The sequence below is a fragment of the Cavia porcellus genome, unplaced genomic scaffold (genome assembly GCF_034190915.1).
Source record: "Cavia porcellus strain 051 isolate PalLab524CR breed Dunkin Hartley unplaced genomic scaffold, mCavPor4.1 scaffold_25, whole genome shotgun sequence".
NCBI lineage: Eukaryota > Metazoa > Chordata > Mammalia > Rodentia > Caviidae > Cavia > Cavia porcellus.
In genome coordinates, this window is record NW_026947508.1 from 48,611,420 (window position 1) to 48,638,235 (window position 26,816).

General features: G+C 51.0%; 1 protein-coding gene across 4 annotated transcripts in view; it reads right to left on the minus strand.

Annotated features, from left to right (window-relative positions):
• The window catches only part of Glis1 (GLIS family zinc finger 1), a 171,936-nt gene that overhangs the window by 59,813 nt on the left and 85,307 nt on the right, over nt 1–26,816 (minus strand). For all 4 annotated transcript variants that reach the window (XM_063236527.1, XM_063236529.1, XM_023562553.2 and 1 more), the window contains 2 exons: nt 9,379–9,556; nt 6,611–7,490 (listed from right to left, as the gene is read on the minus strand). In XM_063236527.1, coding sequence (XP_063092597.1) covers nt 6,611–7,490; nt 9,379–9,556 — 1,058 coding nt within the window. The remainder of the gene's footprint in view (nt 1–6,610; nt 7,491–9,378; nt 9,557–26,816) is intronic.

Here is a 26,816-nt window from a genome sequence, read left to right on the forward strand (position 1 = left end):
GAGAAGCTGAGAAGGAGCTCTGGGGTTGTGAGAGATGAGTAGGAGTTTGCTAGGCTGGGAACTGCATCCAGATGAACCTGAACAAGCCAAGGCCCAGAGGGCTTATAGAACAAGGAAAACGCAACTCTGTGGGGGGTTGAGGAGCTGAGGAAGTCTCGGGGCAGGGAGAAATAAGGCAGGCAGCTGGGACTACCCGTGTTCCCACCTACTAGAGAGACAGAGTCCTAGGAGGGCTCACTAATGTGGATACTTCTGGATGGCAACTTGCAGTGAGCCCCTTTGCCCCCAACTGTCCCTTCCCTGCCCTGAAATGAGGCAAAGCTCAGGCTCCCTTTCCTAAGAGGATGGATTCAGGGTGTCGAGCTACTTGGACCAGCTTGGCCTCTCTGGGCCTATTACAGCAGGACTCTCCAGGACAGTGTTTTTAAAACATGCTCCATTCTGCAGCTTCTGAATTTGCCCAGGAACTCCAATCTCCAGGAAAGGAGCTTGTTTTCTTTTCTTCTTTTATAATAAGTGAAACCCATGAGCTGTCATCTCCTCTAAGCCAGTATCGAAGACCATCAAATCATGGTCAGCAAGCTTTCACAGTGACCACGTGCTGGCTTCCTGGAGGAAATGGCGCCCTGCAGATGCCTGTCGGTTTCCCTGCCTGGAGGTCAGGCAGGGTACGCTTCTCTTCCGTGACTCAGGGCCAGCCAGGGGCAAGGCACAGGTGCCCAGGACAGCGTGCTACCTGAGCTTTGGTCTGGGTTTCGTCTCTCAGCGCCTGCAAATAGACTGGTGACTCTGCTGAGAGGTGGTGCCAGGAAAATCCCAGAGACGTGAATTAGGGTGAGACATGGGTTCAAATGTGACCCACAGCACCCTTGGGGCCTAGACCTGGGCCTGAACTAAACCGCCCTTTTTCCTCTCTGTAAAATGGAACAGCAGTCCGAGTCTCCTGGAATGTCTAAGATCTCAGACCTTGTAAACGGAAGCCATATACAGTCAGAAAAGCACGCCAGTGTTCCAATAACGTCCTCAGCTGCTTGACTGACATGGACAGGGCTAAGCAGCCAGGCTTCTGAGCCTCAGCTCCGAGCTCCCCTTCCTCCATCGCCCAGCAATAAAAACGCAGGGTGGCATCTTGCAGGGATACCAGAACATCATCCACCTTGGAATATCTGCCTCCAGCACTAGGCCTGGCACCGAGAGAGCTTGCCTCTGGGTAAGGCAGGGGTTGCAGGAAGGACTCCCTCCTTGGATGGCTGCCCTCCCACAGTTCTGAGCACCCCTGACTCTGGTCTTCACCCTGCCCACTGATGCTTGTTTGCTCTGGAATATTGGCTTCCTGCCCATCCTCTCTGCTCTGTCTTCCTGATCCTCCATTTGTATGCAACAGGGATGGACTTGCTGACCCACCTGCTCACACTGTCTAGCACCCGGGGACTCCCACCTTGGAATGAGGCTCAGATGCTGACATGAGTTGGAGGTGTTGGCCTCCAAACATGCCCACAGTATTGGTCTCAAGACACGGGGAGCTGGGGAGTAGTTGCCTGAACTCTACCCGCGAGGCATGAGAAGCACAGAAGAGACTGCTCTGCTGAGGAGGAGGCTGGGCAAAGGCAAGCAGGAGAAGGCAGCATGACTCATGGGATACTGAGCTGGGTGACACAGACAGCTTCTTCTCTAAGACAGGCATGTGGACTCGTGGCTGGAGATAGCACAGCTCTGAATGCATTAGTTTCCTTCTCCCTTCAGACTCCCAATATAATACAGCCCCAGACCCCAATTCAGCCTCTTTTACCTCTCAGCTCAACTGAGGGCTCCACCCATCTGGCTATGGTGACTTGCATCTTGATGTCTCCCCAAGGCTCAGAGGCTAGGCTTTTGGGAAGTGGCTGGATCACAGTTACATGACACTGGATTATGTGTGTGTTATACTGGATTAGTCTGCTGGTTGGTTTAGCAGTTTTGGGTATAGATAATGGGCCACTCTGTGTGGGTGGCACCAACCAATAGGCTTATAGTTTAAATAGAATAAAAAGGGAAAGGAAGGCTTGCCGCCTTCTGCCTCCTGCCTGCCATGCCATAGACTGTTTCTCCTCTGCCATTCCACCCTTCCTTGGAACCAGCCTCCTATGGACTAAAACCTCTACAAACTGTGAGTTGAAATAAACCTTTTCTCCTTTAACTTGCTGGTGTTCAGCATTTTGTCTCAGCAATGCGAGAGTAACGATGACAGGTTGGTGTTGCCTGCTGCCCTGTGGCAGACTGTGTGGTCTTGATAAGTGATTTATTTGGCTTCTCTGGGCCTCAGAGTCTTGAGCATTTTTGTTCTGAAGCTGGTATGGGGAACAGTTAGCATGAAACCAGGATAAAGGGCTCTCTGAAGCTCAGCAATCAGCAGCTTTCTCTATCCCAGCCAACCCAGCACCCAAGGTTTCAGTTCTCAGAGCAGTAGGAGTAGGGGTTAGAAGGTTGGAACAAGGTAAAAAGGGAAACCAGAAGCCTAGGACTGTCGGGCTACAAGGAAGTCTGTCCCAGGCTGGGCAGTGGTCAAGGCTTCCCAGGAGGTCCAACCAGGTGGCTGGTATCCTGAGTGTCTTGGCTAGTTGAGGCCAACCAGTAATGCTCAGCTTCTGCCCAAGTGCTGGAAGATCCCTGGGACAGACTAGCAAACGCTGGAGTGGGTTAAGGGGTAAAGAGCAGCAGCAGGGCAGCCCAGCTGCTGTGGAACTTGGGCAGGACAAAGACCCAGTTCTGGACTCCAGTTGCTTACAGGCGCTAGTACCTCTTCCAGGTGCCACCAGCCCAGCTGCCCCCATGCCAGCGGTGCCAGGTGGTCACTGCAGCCACTTGCAGTGACTGAATGAGAGGTGCAATGGACCAGGGCCCCCTGGTAGCAGATCAATGAGCTATCAGTGGGAGCACCCTGTTTGCTGCCCTGCCCTCCTCATGCATGGCCAACACTGCTGGATGCCACCAACTTCAAGTGCAAGCTCCACACCTAGTAGCTCATTTGAGCCTCAGTTTCTTTATTGGTAAAAAGCTCTAAGCATCCCAACTTCTAGGGTTAGGTCTTCTGAGATGTCCAATATGAAAGGGTTTGATGGGAAAAGAACAAAATTAACCAAGCATTTTCAACACATCATTTCTTTGAACTCTGTAAACTATATGTCTAAAAGCCAACTATAGAAAGTCCCCCACCCATGAACCTTTGAGTTCCAAACTTTCACAGGTGTCCTGTATAATACTCACTTGGTCAGATTATGAATGAATCTGACTTACGAATATTCTCCCGGAAGTCACGGACATAATGTAATATTTTTGCCCCATTTTACGAGTAAGCTGTGGTTTACAGAGGATAGGTCACTTGCCTGAGGTTGTGCAGCTGACAGAGCCAGGCTGGGACCTAGGGTTGTAGAAATCCAGACCTCAGCTTTTCACCGCTGCTCACACATCCCACATGAGGTCACAGCGTTGGTTAAACTCTTCCCCCAAAATCAAGGACCCTTCTTGTTATTGCTGTTATTTTATAAAACCCAAGGCAGGAGAGGGATGATTCTGAGAAGTTGCTTCTCTTTTGCCCTGCGTCCTTCTGCAGTCTCAGACACTCAGGATGCCAACATCTGGGGGAACCAACCTAAGAAAGCACTAAACTAATCTTTTCAACGATAACGTCTCCTAGGCGTCGCGTCAGTATTTGGGTTGGATGTAACCCTGTTATCATAATGCAGAGGAAGCCCCAAATTTAATAAGGCTAAGACAACTCAAGCAACACAAGAAACATAACAGGATATTGCAAAGAGATTAAGAGCTTCCTCTGGACTGCAAAGGGGGCAGGTGGGGGACAGACGACGAGGTTTACACCGGGGGCCAGGGGGTCCTCAGCCCAGGCCCGGCCTCAGGACCAAGCCACTCAGTCCAGTCCCAGGGAGCAGAGTCCATCGACTAAATGCAAACCAGCTGGGAGGACAGTGTTAAGGGCTGGATGGGGAGAGGGCAGCTTACCCCATGAAAGCGCTGTGGAAACCGCTGCTGGGAACATAATAAAAGGATTAACTGCTCTTTTAGTGGGCCATTTACTCTTCAATCAAAATGTCTCATCTATTTCCTGTTCTCCAGAGGCTCCAGGCCCAAAATTCCTTTGTCTATTACAGTGCATGGTAGCACAGGCCTGTCATGAGAAATTAATAACTTTACAGGGACGGTAGATTGTATTTATCTGGGTGCAGGCTGAGGCCTGCCTGGTCTCCTGGGTTACCCACTGCGCTGGCACCATGAGGGGAGCACTCTGGCCTCCCATGGCAGCAGGAGGCAAGGAGAGGTGAGCAGTGGCACCCAGCAGCCTGTAGGCCCCAGGAATCCTTAGTTTAACAGAGAGCAACACAAACAAGAACTTCAAAGTTTAGAAAAACGTGGGTTCAAACCCCACTCCAATCCCTAACTATTGGTGTTACTGTGGGAAGTTATTATTACTATGGTGATTCTTAATCTTTACTATTGTCATTGCCATTATTATTGTCTCTAACTAGCCATGTGACCTGGGGCCACTTACACAATTACTTTGAGCCTCAGTTTCCTCATATGGAAAATGAGGGTTAATAATAGCTAAGGACCACGTGGACCTAACACCTAGAACAGCACCCAGGCACAGTCAGCCCTCAGCAGTTGCTTGTGAGTACTGTCATCACAGTGCTCCCAACCACAAAGAGGCAGGACCTAGAGTTCTCGGGGCAAGCAGGAGGCTGGGCAGACCTACCAGGTCTTTGTTTCCCTGTCTTCAGAAACCCTGGGCTTTACAGAACTTTGCTTTCTTTCTTTTTGCTGTACTGTGCCCTGTACCTAGGGCCTCCCCACGCTAGGCTACTGCTGTACCACTGAGCTATACCCCCCAGGCCCTTTTTATTTATTTTATTTTGAGACAGGGCTTCTCTCAGTTGTCCAAGCTAGCCTAGAACTTGTGATCCTCCTGCCTTAGCCTTCAGAGTTACCAGGATTTTGGCTTTCCAGAACTCTTGTAAAGAACAGATATAATTGCCAGTGAGTTCATATACCTCCTCCATGATGCCCTGGGGGAGATACCCTCCTGGGCCTATGTAAACTCCACCCCAGGATCTGCCACTCTTCCTGATCCCTAGTGGCTTGGGGACCCATCCCCAAGTGCAAGGTCTCCCAGGGCAAGGACCCTGCGGCAGATCCAGGTCTGGATCCCCAGGGTCAAGCAGCAGCCAGGGGTAGGTTAGCACAGGTGGAGCCGAGAATCAAGTGGGGTCCTGGCAGGCGACCCTGTGCTGTGGCACACTGAATAATCCAGCTCCTTATCTGGCCCTCATTTCCAGTTGGAAAGTGGGCAGGGAAGGCTACAATCATGTTGAGGCCCCATCATCTTCCTAAGCCCCTATAGATACCAGCAGGGACACTCACAGGAGTGACATGACAGAGAACTGCAGCTCAGTGCTGTCAGTCAAGAGTCTCAAAGAAAGAGGCAGACATAACTGTCTTCAAGCAGCCCTGGCCTGTGGACTGTTGGTCATTTCCTTCCAGGCACCTTCCGCCAAGCCATTTGTCACAAGACCCCAAATGAACCAGGGATGTTCCAGCCTGTCACTTTCCCACCAGCCAAGACTCAGCCAAAAAGGCACTTAAGTACAGGTTCCCTGCTTCCCTTTCCTCCAACACCAGGATGCCAGCCCTGGCTCCCTCCTCCTCCTGTCTGTGAAGTGAACCCCTTATCTTCAAGGCGTGAGGCGTTGACTCCTATGTGCCCAGCTAACAGCACCATAGGCAGGCAGGCCCTGGTAATGGCTGCAGGAGGATGAGTTTGAAACTCCTGCCTCTACCTAACCCCTACAAACTCCACTCTGGGCAGAGCAGGCAGCGCACAAGCATAGAAGAACTGGACTGTGGCTGGGACACCTGCTGCTGGACACCAGATGTGCTGCAGCCCACCAATTGGAAGGGAAGGCAGAGTCATGGCCCAGCCTTCCCGGTTGGGCCCTGGGAGCACACACGTTAATGAGCTGGAGGTATCATGGTCTAGGATTAAGCTCTCAGCCTCTGAAGCAGATTTTGACACAGCAAGAATAACTGGCTGGGACAACCAGAGGCCAGGACACCTGCGGGTGTGGGTAGAGGTGTGTGCATCTGTATACAGATACAATTGCATGTATATACACACACATATTTCTCTATCCCCACAAAACTTAGCCTTAACCCTAGCAAAAAAACAGGCAGTGGTATGTTGGCCCTCAGCCTTAGCCAGAAGTCTGCCCTGGGGACCCACTGGGAGGACCTAGCAGTATAGGCAGCTCCAGCAGAAGGTTGTGGAGTCCCCTGGGAAGGGCACCCAGTGAAGGTCCAAGGCTGGAGATCATGCCCCCACCAGATGATTGTGGCCATGTGCAGGAGGGACACAGGGCACACGCAGATGAAACAGAAAGCAGGTCAAGCCCGCTTTGACCTGTGGCACTCTAAAGCGTGGCTAACGCACATTTAACATCCTGGTGCAGGAGACAGGGAACCCAGAGAGAACAAAGTACCTGCCAGGTTTCCCTGAGAGAGAGTGCTGGCCATCCTGACAGGGAGCTCTGCTGTGGGGTGGGAGAGGGAACTGTGGACTCACCATGCACTTGTTGGGCTTCTCACCCGAGTGCACCCTCATGTGGATAAGCAGCTTGTAGCGGGCATTGAAGGGCTTATATCGGCGCACACAGCCGGCCCAGAAGCAGGTGAAGTCCTCGCCCTTGCGCTGGTCAATGTGGCTCTTCTCGATGTGCCGCACCAGCTCCTCCTGCTGCTCATACGCTGCACAGCAGTCCACCCAACGGCAGGTCTGTCGCCCAGCCACCAGCCTGCCTGCCAGCCCTAGGCCCAGGCCTCCTAGACCTGGGCCAGCTGACAACTGAGGCAGTGGGTAAGGAGGTGGCAGGCCCTGCTGGTGAGTCCCGAAGAGCTCCGAGAACTCATCCGAAGGCTCCTGCTTCAGGAAGCCTGTCTTCTGGCACTCTTCCAGCTGCACACTGGCCTCCTGGCTCTCGGGCACAGGGCCATGCCGGGACCGCTTGAGAGGGCCTCCGACATCTTCTGGCAGAGCGGGGTTCCGGAGTCCATTTACACAGGAGACTAGAGCTGTCTGGGAGGAGCACATGATCGGGGTAGCGTCGGAGGAGACACAAGATGAGGCAGAGGCTGAGGAAACAGGAGGCAGGCCCAAGAGGCAGCAGCGCTTCAGGCTGCCCTCGGGCAAACGGGCCTCAGGCTGGGGGCCCGGGCCTTGGCTAGGCTCGCTGCCCAGAAGGTAGCAGGAAGGGGCAGTGCCGGTGAGGCCTCGGCCCGGAAGGTCCAGCGCTGTGTGTAGGCCTGTGGCTGGTGGGGCCCGGCAGTGGGTCGACAGGGGTGTATGGGCTTCGGCCATGGCCTGGAAGTCAGGCAGGGACTCCTGCTTGATGTGTTGTGTGGCTGGCAGGCCGCCATTCATGTAAGCGGCCTGGGGCCTGGGTGACCTGGAAGATAGTGGCCAGAGAAGTCATGAGAGGGTGGCACTGCAAAGTAGGGAGGTCCAGGCAGCAGCTGGCAGGAAAGCTGAGGACCAAAGATGAAGTCCAGAGGAGAGGAGGGAAACTGAGGCCTGGAAGGAGAGGAAAAAAAGACTGGTTGACTGAGAGAAGAGATTAGTTGCCTGAGAGCAGGCAAGACTGTGAGAAGGGAAAGAGGGAGGAGAAGATGAGAGCGGCAGGGGCAGGAGGTGACAGGTGAACACCTCCTCAGCCTGGGCTCCAGCCCCAGGGCCACCCCAGCCCCAGGCCCAGTGTCTGCCTGCCCAGCACACACCCTTGTGAGTACTGCGGGAGGAAGCCAGAGGCTGGCGTTTTGAGAAACACCCAGGTCCAGTGGGTTTTTAATTCCACATGTATTCCCTTTCTTAACTTCTGAAGATCCTAATGCGTGGGGTTTTGTCCTAAGAAGTCTCTCTTTCTCGCTGCCCAAACTAGCTACAGCCATACTCTGAAGCACAGCCAAGGCGAGAGGGCACCTTAGTCCTACCTAAGGAAGTTCCTGGACTGGGCACTGCTGGGAATCTCAGGCCCAAACACCACGACTGAGAGAAACTACAATTCTGAAGGAAAGTCAGAGCAGGCCAGGCAGGGCCCAGGTGGGAGGCAGGAGATCAGGTCTGAGGCCTGGCTCAGCTCCACCCCAGGAGGCTCAGACAGTTTCCAGGCCTTTCTCATCAGTGATAGCAGAGTGATTTCCTCAGACACCCACAGTGCCACAGGTGGCAGGGAAGGGGTGTCCACAGTGGCTGTCTTCACCACATAAGTGGCAGTTTCCCAGCAGCCCTCTCCCCAGGGAAGGATATGCCCCCTGCCCTTCACAGGGCCTTGTTCAGAGAGATGAGAGAGTTCTCAGACTGAGGTCATGGGTGACAGGTGGGTAAGGCACTGGCAGAGACATGGGGCCGGCCTGATACCAGAACACTCCAAAAAGAGGAGAGGTCAGGAAGGTGAGGTGAGCAAAGAATCTCCTGGCTATATAGCAGAACAGGAGACCTGGCTTTGTGCCCAAATTCTAAGACCTACGTGACCTCCCTTTCTGAGCCTCAGTTTCCCACCTGTGAAACAAGGACCAAGAGCACAGAACTCAGCGGGTGGTGGCCAGGATCAAGTGACAGCCCTCTGGGAAGGAGATGGCAGAGCTTATGTACTGTCCCCTACTACTGCTACATCGAGGCCTCCGGGGACTCCATGCAGCCAGAGCTGTGGGGTCGTCCATCTTTGTTCCCCGAGATGGTCTGGGGATCCCACCCCCAGCAGGTGCAGCACCCTCAACATCGCCCTGAAGGAGAGGAAAAGAGAGGAGAATCAGCCAGCGCCCACAGAGCTGGGAGAGTAGCCAAGGGCCACATCAACAACGATGGCTCCTAGGGCAGGACCTGGGACAGGAGGAAGCCGACTGTGCCCACTGACAGTGCAGGTTAGCCACCTCGTGAGCTCGGAGCTGGCCTCTCCTCTTCGGCTGACTCTTCTTCTCCACAAGATACCTCAAGGTAGGTGTGGCGATAATCCCAGCACTTAGGAGATTGAGGCAAGAGGATCGCCACCAGCCTGGACTACACAGTAAGTTCAAAACCAGCCTAAACTACATAGCAAGACCCTATCTCATCCCCACCAAAGCCACCTTATCTTGTAAAATGGGGGCATGCACCTTAACAGAACTATCTTTGTGCCTCTCAGGAGACTCTGGCAAAGAGGAGAGTTTAGAGTAGGCAGTCTCAGGATCTCCTGGGCCTCGGTTTCCCTGTATTTCCCATGAGCCAGGAAGGCTGATGGCCTGGTCCTCGTCCCCTGGGGAGTGTCCACAGGAAACAGAGCAGTGGGAACAGGGACATACCTGTGAGGGTGGGGGAAATGCAGCAGCCTCTCGCAGGCAGGGGGGTGGCCCCGGGGTGGCGGGGTTCCCACAGGGAGAAACAAGCCCTGGTGGCAGGTGGGGCCAGAGCCCTCAGCAAGGTCCAGGTCCAGCAGCCCCTTCTCCGAGCCGGAGGTGCAGTGGCTGTAGCTCCCGTTCACTAGGCAGGGACGACAGGGAGAGAAGAAGCAAGTGAGTGGGAACAGACAGAGCACCCAGAGCCACGCGAGGCCCTGCGACGCCTTCTTCACTTCTGCACCCACTCAGCAGGATCAGTAATAAAACACCCGGCTCTCAGGGGCAGACGCAAAAGCTCCAGTGTTAGATGAGCGTCATGCCAACCTGAGGAGCCTCCCACGTAGCAGAGGGAAGGAAAGCAGGGAAGTCTTGGTGTTCCCAGATGCCACACTGCGGTTGCTCAGGTGCCCACCAGCAATGGGGCTGGCACACACAGGCCACTGAGGAGAAGCCCAGACTGTCACAGCTGCTGTCCTTGCCACTTCCCAAAGCACATTACACAATACAAAGGCAGTGTGTGATTATTCACAACCAGGAACAACCAAGGCAGTGGAGGGGCAAGACCTTGAACAACCACGTGAAGTACAATGCAACGTCGGGCGCAGCTGTTAGATCCTCCTTCCCCTCCCTGGGCCCATGTCGCACGGATGAAGACAGCTGACTGAGAAATTACCCTCTCCAGCTTTCTGTCCTGTCACCTCTGGGGTGATGACACAGGTTTGACGCCCCGACCACAGCGTGAATCCCCCATCAGGAGGCCGGCGGCGACTCTGACAGATCCCTGCATGTGGAAGAGCCAGGGCCCACACCAAGGTCTCCCCCTGCTGCCCTGGGTGAACTGGGACAGCAGTTCCTGGCACAGTGCTGCTCAGACACACGTGCCTCTGGAAGGAGATCAGCGGTTAAACCACTCCAAAGCCCGTGAAGCGCCCTGGGATGTAACCGAACGTTACCCAGGGCCCACATACCGCCAGACACTGTGATGCTCAGCACGGCAGCGCATCAGGACGAGAGCAAAGCCAAGACCAGCGCAGGGCCAACCCGAGCCATGGTCAAGGCCAGCAAAACAGCACCACATGTGGATGGAATGTGACGGCCACAGGCTTGTTTGGGCCCCACTGTCCTCTGAGGAAGGGGTGAGTGCTCCTACCCCATCTGACAGAGTAGACCTTACCCAACCAGCCACACACAGCCGGAGTACTCTGAGCTGGGGTCTGGCCCAGTCCATCAGACCTATCCCCACATCCTGGTCCCTGTAATGAGAAGCGGGCTTTAGAGAGCCCCACATGGGGTCCACCTCCCCCAAACCCAGTTCCAGGCCTCTCAGAGTCTCAGAATCCCTTCAGTGTGAGTTATCTCCGGCACTGAGCCCTGTGCCTCCCCGGGCAGCCTCTCACCCCAGCCCCAGCCCCAGCCCCAGCCTTCCTGCCTCTGCGGCTGCTTAGCCAACCGCTCACAGGCTTATTTTTTAATAACTTGGTTGTTTTTTAATTAAAAAGAAATCCCTGGTAACAAAGCGGATGGGCCGAGTTAATGAGCGCAGGCTGCGGCCCGTTTAACGCCGTGTCTGCTTGGCTGTCCTGGCCTTCTCCGAATCGTTTCTGTGTGCAGTTTTATTGTCCCATGGCGGCGAACCCTGGGACTGGGCCTCAGAAACTGGATAATTTTATGAGCATTAATAGCATTTGGAGCAGAGAGTGCTTAATCATCACACAGGGCTGTTTCACCAGGGTCTTTCTCCCAGGGTGGGGGTGGGGGTGGTTCTGAGATCCCTGCAAGGACGCACAGGGTCATTGTCCCTCCTTGACACGGGGGCTGAGTGCAGTGAAGGAAGGTGGCCGTGGGATAGTGACAGACGTATTAAGTCCTCCCAGTGTCCGTCCCTGCAGCATGCACAGTATAGTTCTTTTCCAGGTGGGAAAGAGAAACTACACCACTCTTGAGTTGGCCCAGGGGGTGGCTAGGAGGCCAGGCCACACCCAAAGCCAGATCTCTGGTACTGCACAGTCCAAGCACTCTCCTGCTGCCTCTCAGTCTACTGACGAATAACCACACACCAACTCCAACTGGGACCCCAGTGAAGATCAGAGATTAAGTGGTTTGTCAAAGTCACACAGGGAGTAACTGGCTGAGCCATCACCCTGTGAGACTAAATAATCATTGTCAACAAGCCACGGATTCTGTGAGCTGCCTCTGTACTGGAGACAGTAAGAAGCTTTTGAACTATTAACAAACCAAGTTTTGGTTTTTTTTTTTTTTTTTTTTTTGTCTTTTTGAGACAGGGTCTTTCTATGCAGTTCTGGCTGACCTTAGGCTCACTTTGTAGCTCAGGCTGCTCTCAAACTTCCAAACAACTCTCCTGCCTCAGCCTCCCACGTGTTGGGATTACAGGACTGTCCAACACCATGATTTTGGGACAGAGCCTGCTGGTGACAGCTGGACCCTGGCTGGTGCTCCAAGCCCAGTGGAGCCCTTTCCTCCTATTCCTCAACACTGGGAAAAGCATGGACCTCCCACACCTTCCCCACCCCCCAAGAGGACTCTGAGCAAGTGGCCGCCCGAGGACAACAGCAATTGCTGGAAGAGCCAGGGCCCACACCAAGGTCTCCCAAAGTCTGCACCTGACTCTGCTCCAGGCCACCTGCTTCCTTGAAGGCTGGACATTAAACCAGAAGCTGTGAGTCTCCCAGAGATGCTGCCTCTGGAAAGGGGTGTGTACAGCCTGCTGTGGACCAATCTGTCTGATAAATGTGGGCACATCTGATGCCTGATATCACACGACCCCGATGGGGAGATCCCTACTATTTACACTCCATCTCCAGGAGACAGGACGGGCCCCTGCTTGGAAACCCCTGTCCTACTGTGCTGAGGCAGAGGGGTTGGCCTGGGAAGGGGTTGGCACTGGGCAGCCACATCTCCTTCTGTGCCAGGAGTGGCCCTAGGACCTGGCCTTCCCCATGCAACTCTTTGGAGGACGGGAGAGTATGGGGTCGGTCCTATGTTCGTATTTGTGAATTGGTGAGATATCCTAGGATGTTGAGGCTGGAACTTTCTATTTCATTAATAAGTAAAACAACTGAGACTCAGACCGGGAAGAACTTTTTTGTTTCACACAGCAAAACCCAAGCAGATGCAGCACTGGCACTTCTGAAGTTCAGGAAGAGTTTGGCCTGGTTTGCTCATGCAGCCTCAGTTTTCTCATGTCACAAGGTCATGGGGACAAATGAGATCACAGAGCTAATTTAGCATTTGGCCTGATCCTGCCCTTGCACTAGACACAAGAACAGTAATGAGTATGTGAAGTATTTCTTCAACCTCTCTCAGTGCACAGTGGGAGGGGGTGGGCAGGACCCTGTTTGGGAGGCCTTCTATCTCCAGAAAGGTCAGATCTGGATGACCCTAGGGCCAGACACAGAAGGATCAACCTCTAACACTTGGCATTCACCAAACACAGAACCAGGCAGCCCAAAGGTCACAGCTAGCCAACGTGAAGCAAAGAGCTCCAGCTACCGCCAGAGAGATTTGCAAATTATCATAATGACTTGGCTATAAAGTGGCACCACATATAAGATGACTCTCCACAAGAATTTTAATTTACAATGGAATCCGCCAAGTCTGCACAAGTGTACAAAGATTCATTCAGCCTCTTGGGCCCAGACGGGTCTCCTTGCAGCCTCAGGGCAACCGAAAACCAGAGCCAACAAGGCCTTCACCATGATGGGTGTCTCGTTCACCAGCAAGTAGATCCTTAGTGCCTACCAGGTACCAGGCTGGGACAGGGTGCCACACTTTACAGTTTGTAAAAATCAGTCATAGCCATTACCCATGAGCCTCACTGCAACTCTCACAAGATGGCTGGGCAGGCTCCGCAGGCACAAGGGACTTTCCCAAGCTCACCCAGCAAGTGTAGGGCTCAGGCTTGCCTGGCTCAACAGCTCATCTTCTGTAAATGGTATGACCATCAGTAAGTTAGATCTTCTGGGACTACCAATCTTACCCGCAACTATGCCAGCCTGCTGTGGTCCTAAGATATGCAGCCATACACAATATGGAAGTAAGAGCATGGGCTGTGTTCCAATAAAACTTTATTTAAATAACAGATCCCTGGTTCTTGGGCCGTTGCTCTGCCAACCTCTGAGCTTACACAGCAGTTACAGAGAGAGGGATTCAGAATCTGAAACAATTGTGCTTTCCTGCATCTATAGAACAGAGTGGAGCTGATGACATGAAAATGAAATGATTTTCATAACAAGGCCAACTCTAGTGTGCATTCAGGAAGAGGAGCTGACTTCAGCTTGGCTCTAGAGGTCATGGCCTGGGCTCAGATGTCCTCTGTGTGTTACCTGATCTCCCATGATGCTGCCTATACCCTTGCTGTAAAAAGGTATGACAGTCAATAAGTTAGATCTTCTGGGCCTACCAGTCTTGCCCGCAACTGTGCCAGTCTGCTGTGGTCCTGCGCAGCCATACACAATATGAAAGTAAGAGCATGGGGCGCTGTTCCAATAAAACTTTATTGAAAAAACAGATCTCTGGTTCTTGGGCCCAATCCTCTGGCACCCCTGGGCCCTCAGAGCCCAGCAGAAGCACATATCCTCCTAAACTGCTCCCCATTCTTCCACCTCCCTGAGCTCCCCTGCCATGCATCCCCCAGCAGTGCCAGTAGACCAGTGCCATAGAGAGTGTCCCCCAGCTCACCAGCCCAGGCTCAAGACATGGCACCTCCATCACAAGAGTTGGCTGCTAATACCTGCACTGCTGCATGCTGCTCCTGAGGACAAAGTCCTGCCTCTTCTGCAGCCTGTGGAAAGCATCAGAATAAGGAGCCCCAGAGCTGCAAAGTGTCACCACACTCCTAGATGTGACTGGAGGCCCAGGGTGAGGAAGGCGCTCGTCCCAGCCTCACACCACAGGTGAGCTCTCTAGACCTGAACTCCCTCCTATCTACACAGGCAGGGCCACAGCAGGTGCCAGAAACGCTGAGAGGGAGCAGCTGGGTGGACGGCTCCAAACTTGCTTTCCTGCCTACTCTATGCCACGCACACTGACCTAAGGGAACTACAAAATGTCTAGTCACACACACCCCTAGGATGAAGCCCCAGTCCACCATCAGCGTTCTCACTATTAGGTCCTAGATGAGTCACTTCACCCCTTCTGAACCTCAGTTTCTTCTGAGAAATGGGGCTAAGAATCTTAGCGGCAGAGGGTAGGCCTATGCTGATTAAATGAGATAGTACTCAGGACTGCCTAGCATGGTGCCTGGCACTGCTGGCACTTTGCGAAAGGTCCTTCTGTTTTGGACAGGCAGCAGACAAGGTCATAGCCTCCTCTGGGCAGGCCAGCTTCCTTGAGCAGTGAGTACCAGTGGCCATGAAAGGAAGGGCAGCCTGGCCAACAAGGGTCCTGCCCGAAGCTCTTCACCGGAGACTGAGCTCAAGGTTGGAAGGTGGGTCAGGGTACAGCAGAGCTGGGCAGCAGCTCCTCCCTGAGCAGAGGATGCTGGAACCAGCAGGAGGGGTCACGGTGCGCCCACATAGGTGGAGCCTGAGCTGATCTCCCTCCCGGGCCCTTCCTGCCTCTCCAGCATGCTTAGCCATCCGGCTTTCCCTCTTCATGAACCCTGAGGGCCTGGTGACCAGCAGGACTACTTTCCAGCCAGGCCCTCTTTGGCTCAAGCCACCTTGCAGTGTTCATGGCCATCAGGGGGCCTGTAATCTGGGCAGGGCCTCCCAATCAGCAGCTCCCAATGGCAGAGGCCTCGCACTGGGCTTACAGTTACCCACCACCTCTTATCCCAGACTGCAAGAGCCCCATAAATTACCCTTTTAAAGCTAAGCTAGATTTACAGGGACCAGCACCAATAAAACCTGAGCAGGCTCACCTCAGGACAGCACAGCAAAGAAATGGAGCCAGCCCACTGCTCCTCCTGCCAGGGCCGGGGACAGGCAGCCCAAGGCCGTCACACGTGGGGATGCAGGGGTGTGCTACACCAACACGCAGGAAGGTTCCTTCTGCCCTTGGACTCCCCACTGTTACCCAATTAGCACCTACATGTTTAAATAAAGAGTGAGCACAAGCAACAATTAGGAGGATGTCAGTATCACCATGAGGACACAGAAACTCTGTGCTACTTTTCCAATATGCATACATTTCAAATTAAAACCAGGCATGGGGGCACAGCCCTGTAGGAGTCTGGGAGTCCAAGGAGTCTGGGAGGCTGAAGCAGGAGGATTACCAATTTGAGCCCAGTCTAAGAAATTTAGCAATTTAAAGAGATCCTGTCTCAAAATTAAAAAATTAAAAGGACAACCCATGTAGAGGCCATGGGTTCAAGCTCCAGGAGTGTAAAAAACAAACCAACGAAAGTTCCATATTAAAGTAAAGGTTAAAAAGCTGGACAATGAAGGGACCCAGGAAATCGGGGAAAGTCTCTGTCGACAGAGGCCTAAGTCAAGGGAGGAAGAAGGGGCCACATGGACGGCTGGAGGAAGAGCAATCAAGGTAGAGGGAACAGCAGACACCAGGCTGGACTGTCCTTGCCAGCAGAAACACAGGACAGCAGTGCAAAGGTGCTGAGGGCAAGAGCCAAGGACAGCTGTGAGGCCACAGCAGGAGCTGGGCCTGAGCTGCCGAGCCCTGGGTAGAGCAGCAGGATGCTGGGCTGGGTGCTGGCGTGGCACGCAGCCATGGGACAGTGACAACAGGAACCACCAGACCCAGCTCCAGCTGTGCAATCCTGGAAGAGTTTGTATTGAAAAGACTTCTGGAGGAAGAGCTGCTGCAGAGAGAGCGGCAGCTCTAGGATTCGGCCTCCTAAAACTCTATTCCTCTTGGGGGCTGAGCCGAACCATTGGTGGTAGAGGTGGTAACAGTGATCTATGCAGTGTGAAATTTACAGTAAATACAAGCGTGATCAAAATATACTGTGAATTCTTTTTTTAAAAAATCTATGAAATTTATTATAGTAAAAAATGTATTGCCATTAGTCTCCCTCAAAATAGGTCCCCTTTTCTCAAGCACATTTACCCTATTGCTCCTGGCAGCTTCTGAAGCAATTCTAGGACTTCTCTTTCAAGAGTGTCTTTACTAAATATGATCAAAAATACAGTGAACGCTGCTGCCAAGTGCCGTCTAACAGAAAGCCAGGCTCACAGACATTACAGTATGTCTTTATCCACATTACTCACTGGATCCAGCTCTGTGAGTCTTCTGCCTCTTCCCCAAAGTCAAATGATCACAAATGGGAAATGTTTTGAATTGATTCAGGACATCAAGGCAGCCGTAACAGTGCAACTAAAGACTCTTGCAAAAGAAGATTCCCAGAACTGCTTCAGAAACTGGCAAGAACTGTGGAATGTGTTTGAAATGAGGAGATATTCTGAGCAGGATTGATGGCAATGTGTCTTTGATTGTAATAACTTTTAATTTTTGGATCACATCATAGTCATTTAAAAACAATTTTTAAATTCTATATTCCAAGTGTCAAAGTATTTTATATTGCTTTAAAAATGAAAAAAGAACATCCCTTGATACTTAAAGACAGAGTGGGACAGATTATGGTCCCTGACTTAGCAATGAGCATCCTCTAGGCTTCTGGTGGGTGCCTGCTTCTCCCTGTTCCCCGCCAGCAGCCCAGGGCCCAGCAGGTAGAGGGCACTCCTGAATGTTACTCCGGGGGCCCCTGTCCATAACCCCTGGTGGCTGACAGAAGATGACAGTCTTAAAAAGAGACAGGAGTGTCCTGCTGGTAGGAGGGATGTGCTGTCTATGCCTCCCAGGCCCAGGCTCCCTCCTCCCTAAGAATCTGCAGGAGCCCCTGTCCTCTTTCTCCTCCACACCTCACAGCCTCCAGCTCCCTTCCTGTGGAAGGCTACCCCATGCCAGGTGTAGGGTGCCTAGTGTCTTTCTGTAGGCAATGGAGATGCCAGGATGGTGGGGGCAGTGCAGGGCCCAAGGGAAGAGTTTCTCCTAGCAGAAGAAAATACTACACATCTCTGTCATATTTATGTATCTCCCAGGGGTGCAGAGGGGTGGCCTAATAAATAAACCCTGGCATTTCTTAAAATACTCATTTATTATACCAAACAATCATGACTCCAAAATACGAGCGCTGACCTTCCTAAGTGTCTGGGATTCTAAAACTCTTACTTCACTCAGTCTAAGGTGATGCAGTTGTATAAAGCTAAGCATTTCAATTACTATGATTATAAGAGTCAATGACAACAGGGACCAGCCTAAGGAGATTCTCTGACTTGGAGGCTGTAAAATTCCACACCTCTCTGTCCTACAGCTGCCTTTTCCCAGTCCACCCTGAAGTCTCCTGGGACCCCGTGCCTACCCATGTCACCAGTGAGAACTGCGATGGTCACCAAAATCCATGTTTTTATCCAAGCTCAAAACAATCAGCACAATAATAAGATGACAAGAAATCTACAGGAAATGGCTTTTGAGATCTATGAAAACTTCTTGAAGATACACATATTCTGTCTATGGGTTTTCAGTAAATATGGGGTCATAAATGTTCATGTCAGGAATATATTTATGATTTATGGTTGGCTTTTTTTTTTTAGCCTTCTCCCCTTAAACCAAGCTATTACTTAACTCCTAAGTAAAAGGAGTTGGTCCCCCACTCCAACTCATGAGCTGTTCTCTCAATCTACTGGAAAATAAATAAAGCTCAAGGTGCAATACGTGCCAGCCACAGAGTGCAGGTGGGGGCCGGCCTGGAGGCAGGGCACCTCACCTCGCCCTGCATCTCAGGCTGTCCTGACCTGGCAGAAGTTTCCACTTCCCCGTGGTACAGAGGCAGTGAGATGCATTCAGAGGCAGTCAGATGCAGACAGACCATGTTTGAATTGTGAATTTCCATCTTTTCCCAGGCAATTGGTGATGCACTCATGTCAGGCAGTGGTAGTGAGTCACAGCGTCTTTGATCACAGGAAAACAGTGGACCATGCACTCTGTTCCTAAGCTAGGATACACGCTAGGTAAATGCATTTCACCTTAACGGTAGTCAACCCACCATGGGCCAATCAGACTGTACCCTTAGCACCTATACCACTGTCTTGAGGGAGATTTGCCCTTCCCCCAGGGTGCCACAGGGAGATACAGCTCAGGGCATATGGTAGGAATGGCTCCTTGTCCTTTAGAGAAACTCAAAATTTCCATACACTGTGAAAAAATTACTTGTTCTATAGAGTGGCTGGGAAAGCTGGCAGCACCTACTGGAGAATTTATGGCTTTAGATTCTGAAATATCCCCCCAGGTCTGAATGTACTCAGGGCCCCTAGTCCAGGAAGCCTTCCCTGACCAGCCTGTGGCCCTAGGCCTCCAGGCACTCAAGACCTCTCAGCAGAGGGCTCTACCCTAAGGGGATTTCTAGTGACCACAGCGACTACAAGTCACCATCATTTAGTGGAAAGGCATCAACTCACCACCAAGGTGAGTCGGTCTTACACTAATTTTTTAGTATTTTGCCAGATATTCAAAGTAAACAAGCAACTTGGTCATCCATGCCTAGAACATAAGTCTATTCTACACATAAACACAAGCAGTCTTCACATACACTGAATTTTCCAGGCACGGAACCACCATGTAAATTAGGGAGAGACTGTACTGTGTTTTGTTTGGAAGTGGACCAAGGGCTGGTTCACCATCTCAGAGAATCACGTCACCCCAGCCCCTCTGCCTGACATTTGTGTATCTGCAGCCACGGGCTGGGTGACGCTGTGCACAGGTGTGAGTACCGGTGACTCCGCCTTGTCTTCCCGAACGAAGGTGCCTGAGTGCATGCGTTATTTATCTCCCTTTATTTCTCCTCTGCAGTACAATTGAGACATTATGTGGAGTTCTTCTAACTGACGGTGCAAAGGCAAGTTACGTTATGGATGAATTTCACGTCAGGAGTGTAAAGGAGGCAGAACAAAAAGGGCTCTGTTAGAGAAAGGCCTTGCTGCCAGGAACCCCTGACCCTCACCAGCTCCTCCATCTCCAGAGGAGGAAAGAGAGGTCTCCGCCAGGTGGCTGAGTAAAGGCGGGGACAGGAGCTGCCTAGAGTGGTCCTCAGAAGTCAGCATCACGCCTTAGTTTCTCCGAAGCCTGCGTCTGTTCACTACTCAGTGAGAAAATCTCAAACTCAGAGGGACCCACAGAAGACGAGCACCGCCTGCCCCACAAAGTAAACTAGCAGCTCAGGCCCCTGCTGGGGGTGCCTAGCAGGAATGTGCCAAAAACTTCAGGGCCCTGAAGAGGCAGCCTGCGGAGTGGTCCTAGAGAGGCACAGTGGCTGGTCTCTGGGTGAGACCTATAAAAACAAACTCGATTCCACACTCTCTCCTCCACTGAAAGGCCTCCTGCTGGTTCCCGGACTCAGCTCTGACCCTCTGCCTTCACTTCCTGACACGATCTTCTGCCTGGACAAGTCTCCTTTCCTCCCTCCACCACAGCCAGGATGCCCTTTCTAAAGTGCAAAACTCTAGCCGTGTCTCTCCCTGCTCCTAACTTCTGTGGCTCCTACTACCCAGAAGTGACTTTTGAGCACCCCAGCCAGACCAACAAGACCCTGCACCTTCCATCTCCTCCCACGGCTGCCATCCGTCTCCCACCAGTCTCTAGCACCGCCAGCATCACTGTGCCAGCTGCATGCAGCTCCCCAGCCTTGCCCTATTCCCCCCACCCATCTCTGAGCTACACAGGCCTGTGTGCGCTCCCTCTGAGCACTCTCTGATCTGTGTAGTACTGGTTTGTGTGTCAGAGTATCAAATGTCAGAACAAATGAACAAAAGCACTGATGTAGCAACACACACACACACACACAGCTGCTCCCAGAGAGCCCTCAGTGAGCCTGCGCCACTGCTGCTTGGCAGGGACAACCCAGGCAGATGGGAGACCAGATGCCCACAGGGGTCAGACCTGCCCACGTGGCTTAGGACAATGGGGCTTACAGCTGTGTCTCAGAGAGTCCCCTATCAACAGGCAGAACTCACAATCACCTCGCTGCAGAGATGAGAAAATTAGGTCTAGGAGGCCATGAGAGCCACACCAGGAAGGGCACCAGGCCTACCTTGGGTGACGCAGTTGTAGGCTGCCCAGCTGCTGTCCCCCACAACATGGCACTCACATTCACACAGATGACCTGCTGAGGCCTGTGCCGGGGACAGGCAGCTTGGAGACCTGGCAGAGGTGGATGGAAGGAGGAAGGAAACCACAACTGCCCCAGGGCCACTAGCCTTCCCCCCAGCCTCCTGCTATCCCGCAGCTCACTGCCAGGCACTAGCACCCCATCCGCAGCCTGGCTGTGAATGAGCACACTGTTTGGGACCAGTCAACAAGATGGATGTTGTTTCGTTTCAGCCCTGCGCACCATAAACATTCTACGGCGGACACAGCTCCAGGTGGCTTGCTGGCTCGCGCTTGACGGTGGGGCCAGCCTGCAAAGGTCCATTAATGTGGGCATAAACAAGGAGGGCTGGGCACCAGAAGGCTAGTGACAGTGGTCCCACTTTCAGAAACAAGAGTTCAAAGGAGCAGAAACCCCTGAGACAGGCTGGAGGCAGAAGGGCCCAGCCAGGTTTCTGTACTGGCTTCAATGTGGAACCAAGGGCTGAGCCTTGTACTGCATCCAAGCCTCAGTTTCCTCATCTGGAGGAATAGGAAAGGGCTTCACTGTCAGGTTGTGAATAACAATAACCTGTGAATGATCTGATCCATTTCCTCCCCGTGGCTAAAAGCATGGGCCAGACAGACAACCTGGTCTGCAGTCTCAACTTTGCTGCTCACCTGCCAGTCTGGTAGTGGCCGGGTAATCTAACTTTTCCAAGTCCTCACTCCCTTATTTGTAAGATGCAGATCATATGTGTTGCTTGTGCTGTGAGGATCAAATGAGATAATGCAGCTGAGGTGCCTGGCCTCACCATCAGTAAAGGGCTGTTTGTGTATCATGTCGCCTAGCTGGGAGCTGGATCTCGGGAGGAAGCAGGTTGGCTGAGGTTGGGGGGGTGGCCAGTCTTTTGGGATCTCCCTTCTGGCCTAAGATGATCTTTGGATGCAGGACCAAGCACTCAGCCTGCCTGGCGCCCACATGGGTTTCACAGTCCAGCCCTAGACACAAGCCCCAGGCCCGCGTGGGAGGCAGTCCAACCCTGAATGCTGATGCCGCAAGAGCCAGCTGGCCAAAAGTCAACGTGTCAAATGACCAATTCATCAAAAGCCAATTAGCCACAAATCGCTTCGCCAAATGGCTACATTCCCAAATTGTCCAAATAAACAGTTACCCAAAACTTATTTATTTTAACCATTTATAAAGATGACAATAATTTATGTTACAAGAGATGGTTTTAGTTTCAGTTAATAGGTTTTCACTGCAGCATTTTAAAAAGTATTAAACCGGGCAAAATCAAGCATCATGGTTTGGATGATTTAGTCTTCTTGCTTGATATTGACTATTTACTATTCTGTTTATTTCATTTGATTTCGTAACCAAATGCCAATGCTTCACATATGAAATCTTAAAGTACGTTAAGTACGTTAATGGTGGCCCCTGAGAAAACTGTGTCCATGTCAAATCCCTGAACTTTGTGAACACTACCTTACTTGGAAAAGGGTCTTTTAGATATAATGAAGTAAGGATTTTAAGATGAGATCATCCTGGATTATCCCACTAAGTCCTAAATCCAATCCCCAGGAGAGATACACAGAAGAGGTGGCATGTAACCAGGAGGAAAGCAAGAGACACAGAGCCACCAGAAGCTCAAAGAGGCAAACTCCAGGTTATCCCGTAGAGTGCCCTAAGGGAGTGAGGCTCTGCTAATATCCTGATTTTGGACTCCTGGACCCCAGAACTGTCAGAGAACAAATACTTGTTGTTTTCAGTTTCCTGCAGTTTTGTATCATGAAGTTAGTGGTAATTTGTTACAGCAGCCTCAGGAAAGTAGCACAATTTTTTTTTTAAAAAAATCATTATTTTATGCCATTTTCTATCGTGCCAACTCTGATCCTTGCATGAGTGTGTGTGCCTGTGTGTGTGTGTGTGTGCACAGGCACACATGTGAGATATGGTCTCATTGAGTTGCCCAGGCTGACCTTGAACTTGTGACCCTTCTGCCTCAACCTCCTCAGTAAGAATTACTACAAGGAGCCAACACAACAGTCTCCTTCACTTTTTTAAAGGATTCTTTTGCTAATTTCTCAAGAAATTTATCAGGCTTAGGTTTTTTTCCCTAACAATTAACATACAACTGCCATACAGACGTATATAATGCTGCTTCTTAATTTATTACTTTATCCATTTTTAAGACTTTTTATGATTTGCAACCAACTTTTTATTAGTATATAATTTCATATTAATGACTAATGTAGAGTCAAATCTGGTATCTGCTCTTTAAAAGTATTAGCAAGGGGCCAGGGATTTAGCTCAGCGACATAAGAACCTGCCTGGCAAGCACATGGTTGTGAGTCTGATCCCTGGCACCCCCCCCCAAAATTAACAAATCAAAATTAGCAATATATGAAATATATTAATATACAAATGACCCAGCATGGTTAACTCAGAATGTAGAATTCTTAATTCACAGTGCATCAATGACCTACAGAAAACTAAACCTATACTTCACTAAGCCAAGAGAATAAAGGAGAAAGAGCCAAAGCAGCTTAGTAGATGCAGAGAGAGCATATCCATTCACGTTGAAAATTCTCACCATTGCAGAAAAGAATTTCCGCAATGTAATAAAGTAAAAAATGTAACAAACTAATAAGTGACAACCTACACTTAATACCATGCTTTGTAACAAAAGGCCAGATGCTTTTCTATGACTCTGGGAACCAAGTAAGGATGCCCATACTCGATTACCTGTATTCAAAGTTGTCTTGCAGGTCCTACAAGTGCAACAGAGGAAGAAAACAGACACAAAGATAGAGAAAGAAAAAACAGAATTCTTTATCCTCCAGTGACATGATTGTCTGCATGCCAGGCCTAAAAAAATCCCCAAATGACCCAAAAAATAAAAGAAAAAATTAGCTTAGCAATATTTCAGGACACATATCAACAAGTAAAACCTAACCATAATTCTAAATCTACAGGAAATAATACGTAAGTTAAATTTAAAAGCAACATGTATAGTAGCACCAAACAAACACCATAAAATGCTTAGGAGTAAAACTGATGGAGGCTATGTAAGACCCTCACACTGCAAAATATTAACTGTTACTGAGAGAAAGTAACCAAGACTTAAAAAGACTTAAGAAACAAAGACTTGAATATTATGTTCACAGACAGAAGTCTCAATATGGTAAGATGTCAAATTTATTTCAAATTGACCTATAAATTAATGCAGCCTCAATCAAAATTCCAGCAGACTTTTTGATAAAACCTGACAGGTTCATTATATATATATATATATATATATATATGATATATGGGCCAGGCCACACTAAAATGATTTTGAAAGTGACGAAGTTGGGGTATTCATACTGTCTGACTTCAAGGCTTTCCATAAAGATACAGTAATTCAGACAGTGTGATGCTGGCATTAGACTGACATACAGCACGTCAGTGGAAAAACGGAAAGTCTGAAAAGTCTACAAATAAATCTATACTTATGATTAATATGACACTTCATAAGGCACCAAAGCAAATCACAGAGGCAAAGAAGTCTTTTCAACAAACGGTGCTAATAAAATGTGCTAACTGTGAAAGAGATGAGCTTACCCCCACCTCATACCATACACAAACTTAATTCACAGCGCATCAATGACCTACAGAAAACTAAACCTATAAAACTAGGAAAGTACACATCCGAGGACAGGTAAAGTTTGCTTTTATTAATTTTTGTTGTTTTGTTTTAGTTGAACACAAAAAGCAGCTTAATTTAATTGAACTAGACTGAATCAAAATGTAAATGCTTCGTTCTCTGGAAGTTACCATTTAGAAAATGAAAAGGCACAGCACAGAATGGGAGAGAGATTCCAGTGCAGCTATCTAACCGGATCCAGGTCCAGGATGCACAAACAACTCTTGCAACTTGATAATGAGATGATAAGCAGCCCGATCTTAAAAATGGATAAAAGGGCCATGAATTTAGCACAGTGGCATGAGTGCTTGCCTGGCAAGCACCAAGTTGTGAGGATGATCCCCAGTACAAAAAAAAAAAATACTTAGCAGACACTTCGCAAAAGAAGGCACCACGTGACCACATGTGGGCCAATGTGCCCATGAAAAGGCACAAAGGTGTTCTCATCTTCAGACACTGGGGAAATTGGAATAAAGCCAAGGCAGTGGTAACATCAGCCTTTCGAATGCTCACAGCTGGACACCCCCTGAAGATCTCTGTCATGAAGGGCTTCCTTCTAGGTGGCCATTTCCAAAGAGACAGCAAAGCCCAAGTCCAGGGCTGGCAGCTCTGGGCCCAGTTGGCAAGCGTTGACTTCACTGACTGCCACTTCTGGTGTTTGCTCCGAGCAAGTGGAAGTCTGAAAATACCTCTTCCAGGAGATGACACGAGCTAAATCCTGCAGATCAAGAAGAGCAGCAGAAGCACAAGGCCAGCTTCTATCCAGAGGTACACTTACAGGACACGTGGCGGCTCTGAGTATTTCAATCCTGTGACCTGAAGGCTCAAGAAATAAGATAAGCAGGGAGGGGCTGGTTCCAGCGGAGCCTGAGGCTCACATCAGTAAACCTGAACTTGGTCCTTGCCATAATAGAGTCAGATTCTATCGCTTGGTCCTTTATTCATTTTTCATTTATTCAAGTATTCATTCAACAAACAGTGACTGTACACCTACTGTTAACATTCTTGTCTCCCCATTCTGGAATGGCTCCCTCCACCTCAAACCTGGGACATGCAGCCACTGTGGCATGAGCTTCTATTATGTGCCAGGAGCTGGGCTAGCCAAGCAAAGTTCTATTTAACCCTCATGTTTTCTCCATCTAGCAGATGAGGAAATGAGAAGCTCAGAAAAAAGACTGATTCAAACCCAGGCCTTTCGGACTGCCACGCTCCCAGCCCACTGGACTCATTCACCTGTGCAGGAACGGTGCCCGCTGCACAGCAAGCCCAGCCAGGCGACCGGACAGTGCTGCTGCAGAGCAACCCACGCCCACTGGTGACCGCCTCTTCCTTCACAGCAATCAGGTCGGCCCCCACTGCCAGGCCCCAAGTGGCCTGGGGGTACAGACGAGGTCCTAACTGCCCAGCTTCCCCCGGCTCCACGCTGGCTGTGCTGTCCCTGTGCTTCCTGCCAGGACTGCGCAGCCTGAAGTGGGGGCTGCTCTGAGAATGGCAAGGGAGGGGCAGGGCCAGATGCCAAGACTCCAGCCTCCTCTGCTGCAAGCCCACACCTCTCTCTGGCGTGACCGGACCCGGGCCAAATACCCAAGTTCCCATTACTGCAGTTAGTGGGGCCGTTAATCCAGTTACAGGCGAGTCAAATAAACAAATAGCAGACAGCCCATAACCTCCCCGGGGGGCTGCTGCCAGCCCCGCCCTGGGACGCAGGCCTGCCAACCCTGTCCTCGACAGCCTGTGGCCTCGGCCTCAAGCTCCCCACGCTGCCCCCTCAGCTGGGTCTACTGCAAACCCTCCTCTTGGCCTCCTGCCCCAGGCTGAGACAACCCAGCCTGCACCCGGAGGACCTGAGCTGGCTGAGAGGCCATCCCTGACCACCCTGAGGAACCTCACAGTCACCCTGTCATGTCCTGCCATCCTTGGAGCACTTAGCATTATTTAAAAGCATCTCGCTTGTTGACATCTTTGGTTTTTGCTCCCTGAGTTCCAAAAACTGTTCTTGGTCTATAGCAGTCCTTCACCAAGTATCCGCCCATGTGCGTGGGTCCGGGAGGCCCAGCCTAAGTGGCACCTTTCTGATCATCCTTGTACACAGCCCACGGTCCACTCCTTCAACATCTATCCCCACTGTGCCTAATGGCAGGACCATGGCTCATATGTCTCCGAACCAGGCACCTGACCAGCAACTAGGCACCACGAGGTTTCGTACCATTTCACTGAATAAATAAATGGATGCAATTCATCTTCCCACCTGTGACTGTGCGCAGGCTTTGTAAACTGTAGAGTGCACATGTACACATTCTCCAGAGCCATGGCGGGAGTGAATCCTGTCTCTACCCTAATTCTGGCTCTCACAGGCACTGCCACACATTGGAACTGTGCAGCCCCCAGTTAGCACGGGTCCCCAACAACTTGTTACCTAAGTGGTCTGGGATGCGGAGGTTAACAAAACCAGAGTGTGCAGCGTTCGGCAGCTGCAGAGGGGAGGAGCCAGCAGCCTGCACATGTGAGCAGCAGATGGTCAGCCGGGCAATCGGGAAGTTTCTATTTCAGTGACAATTCATTTTCAGTAATTATCCCTCTCTCCTTTAAAGTCACCTAAGGCAGCCCTCGTGGGCA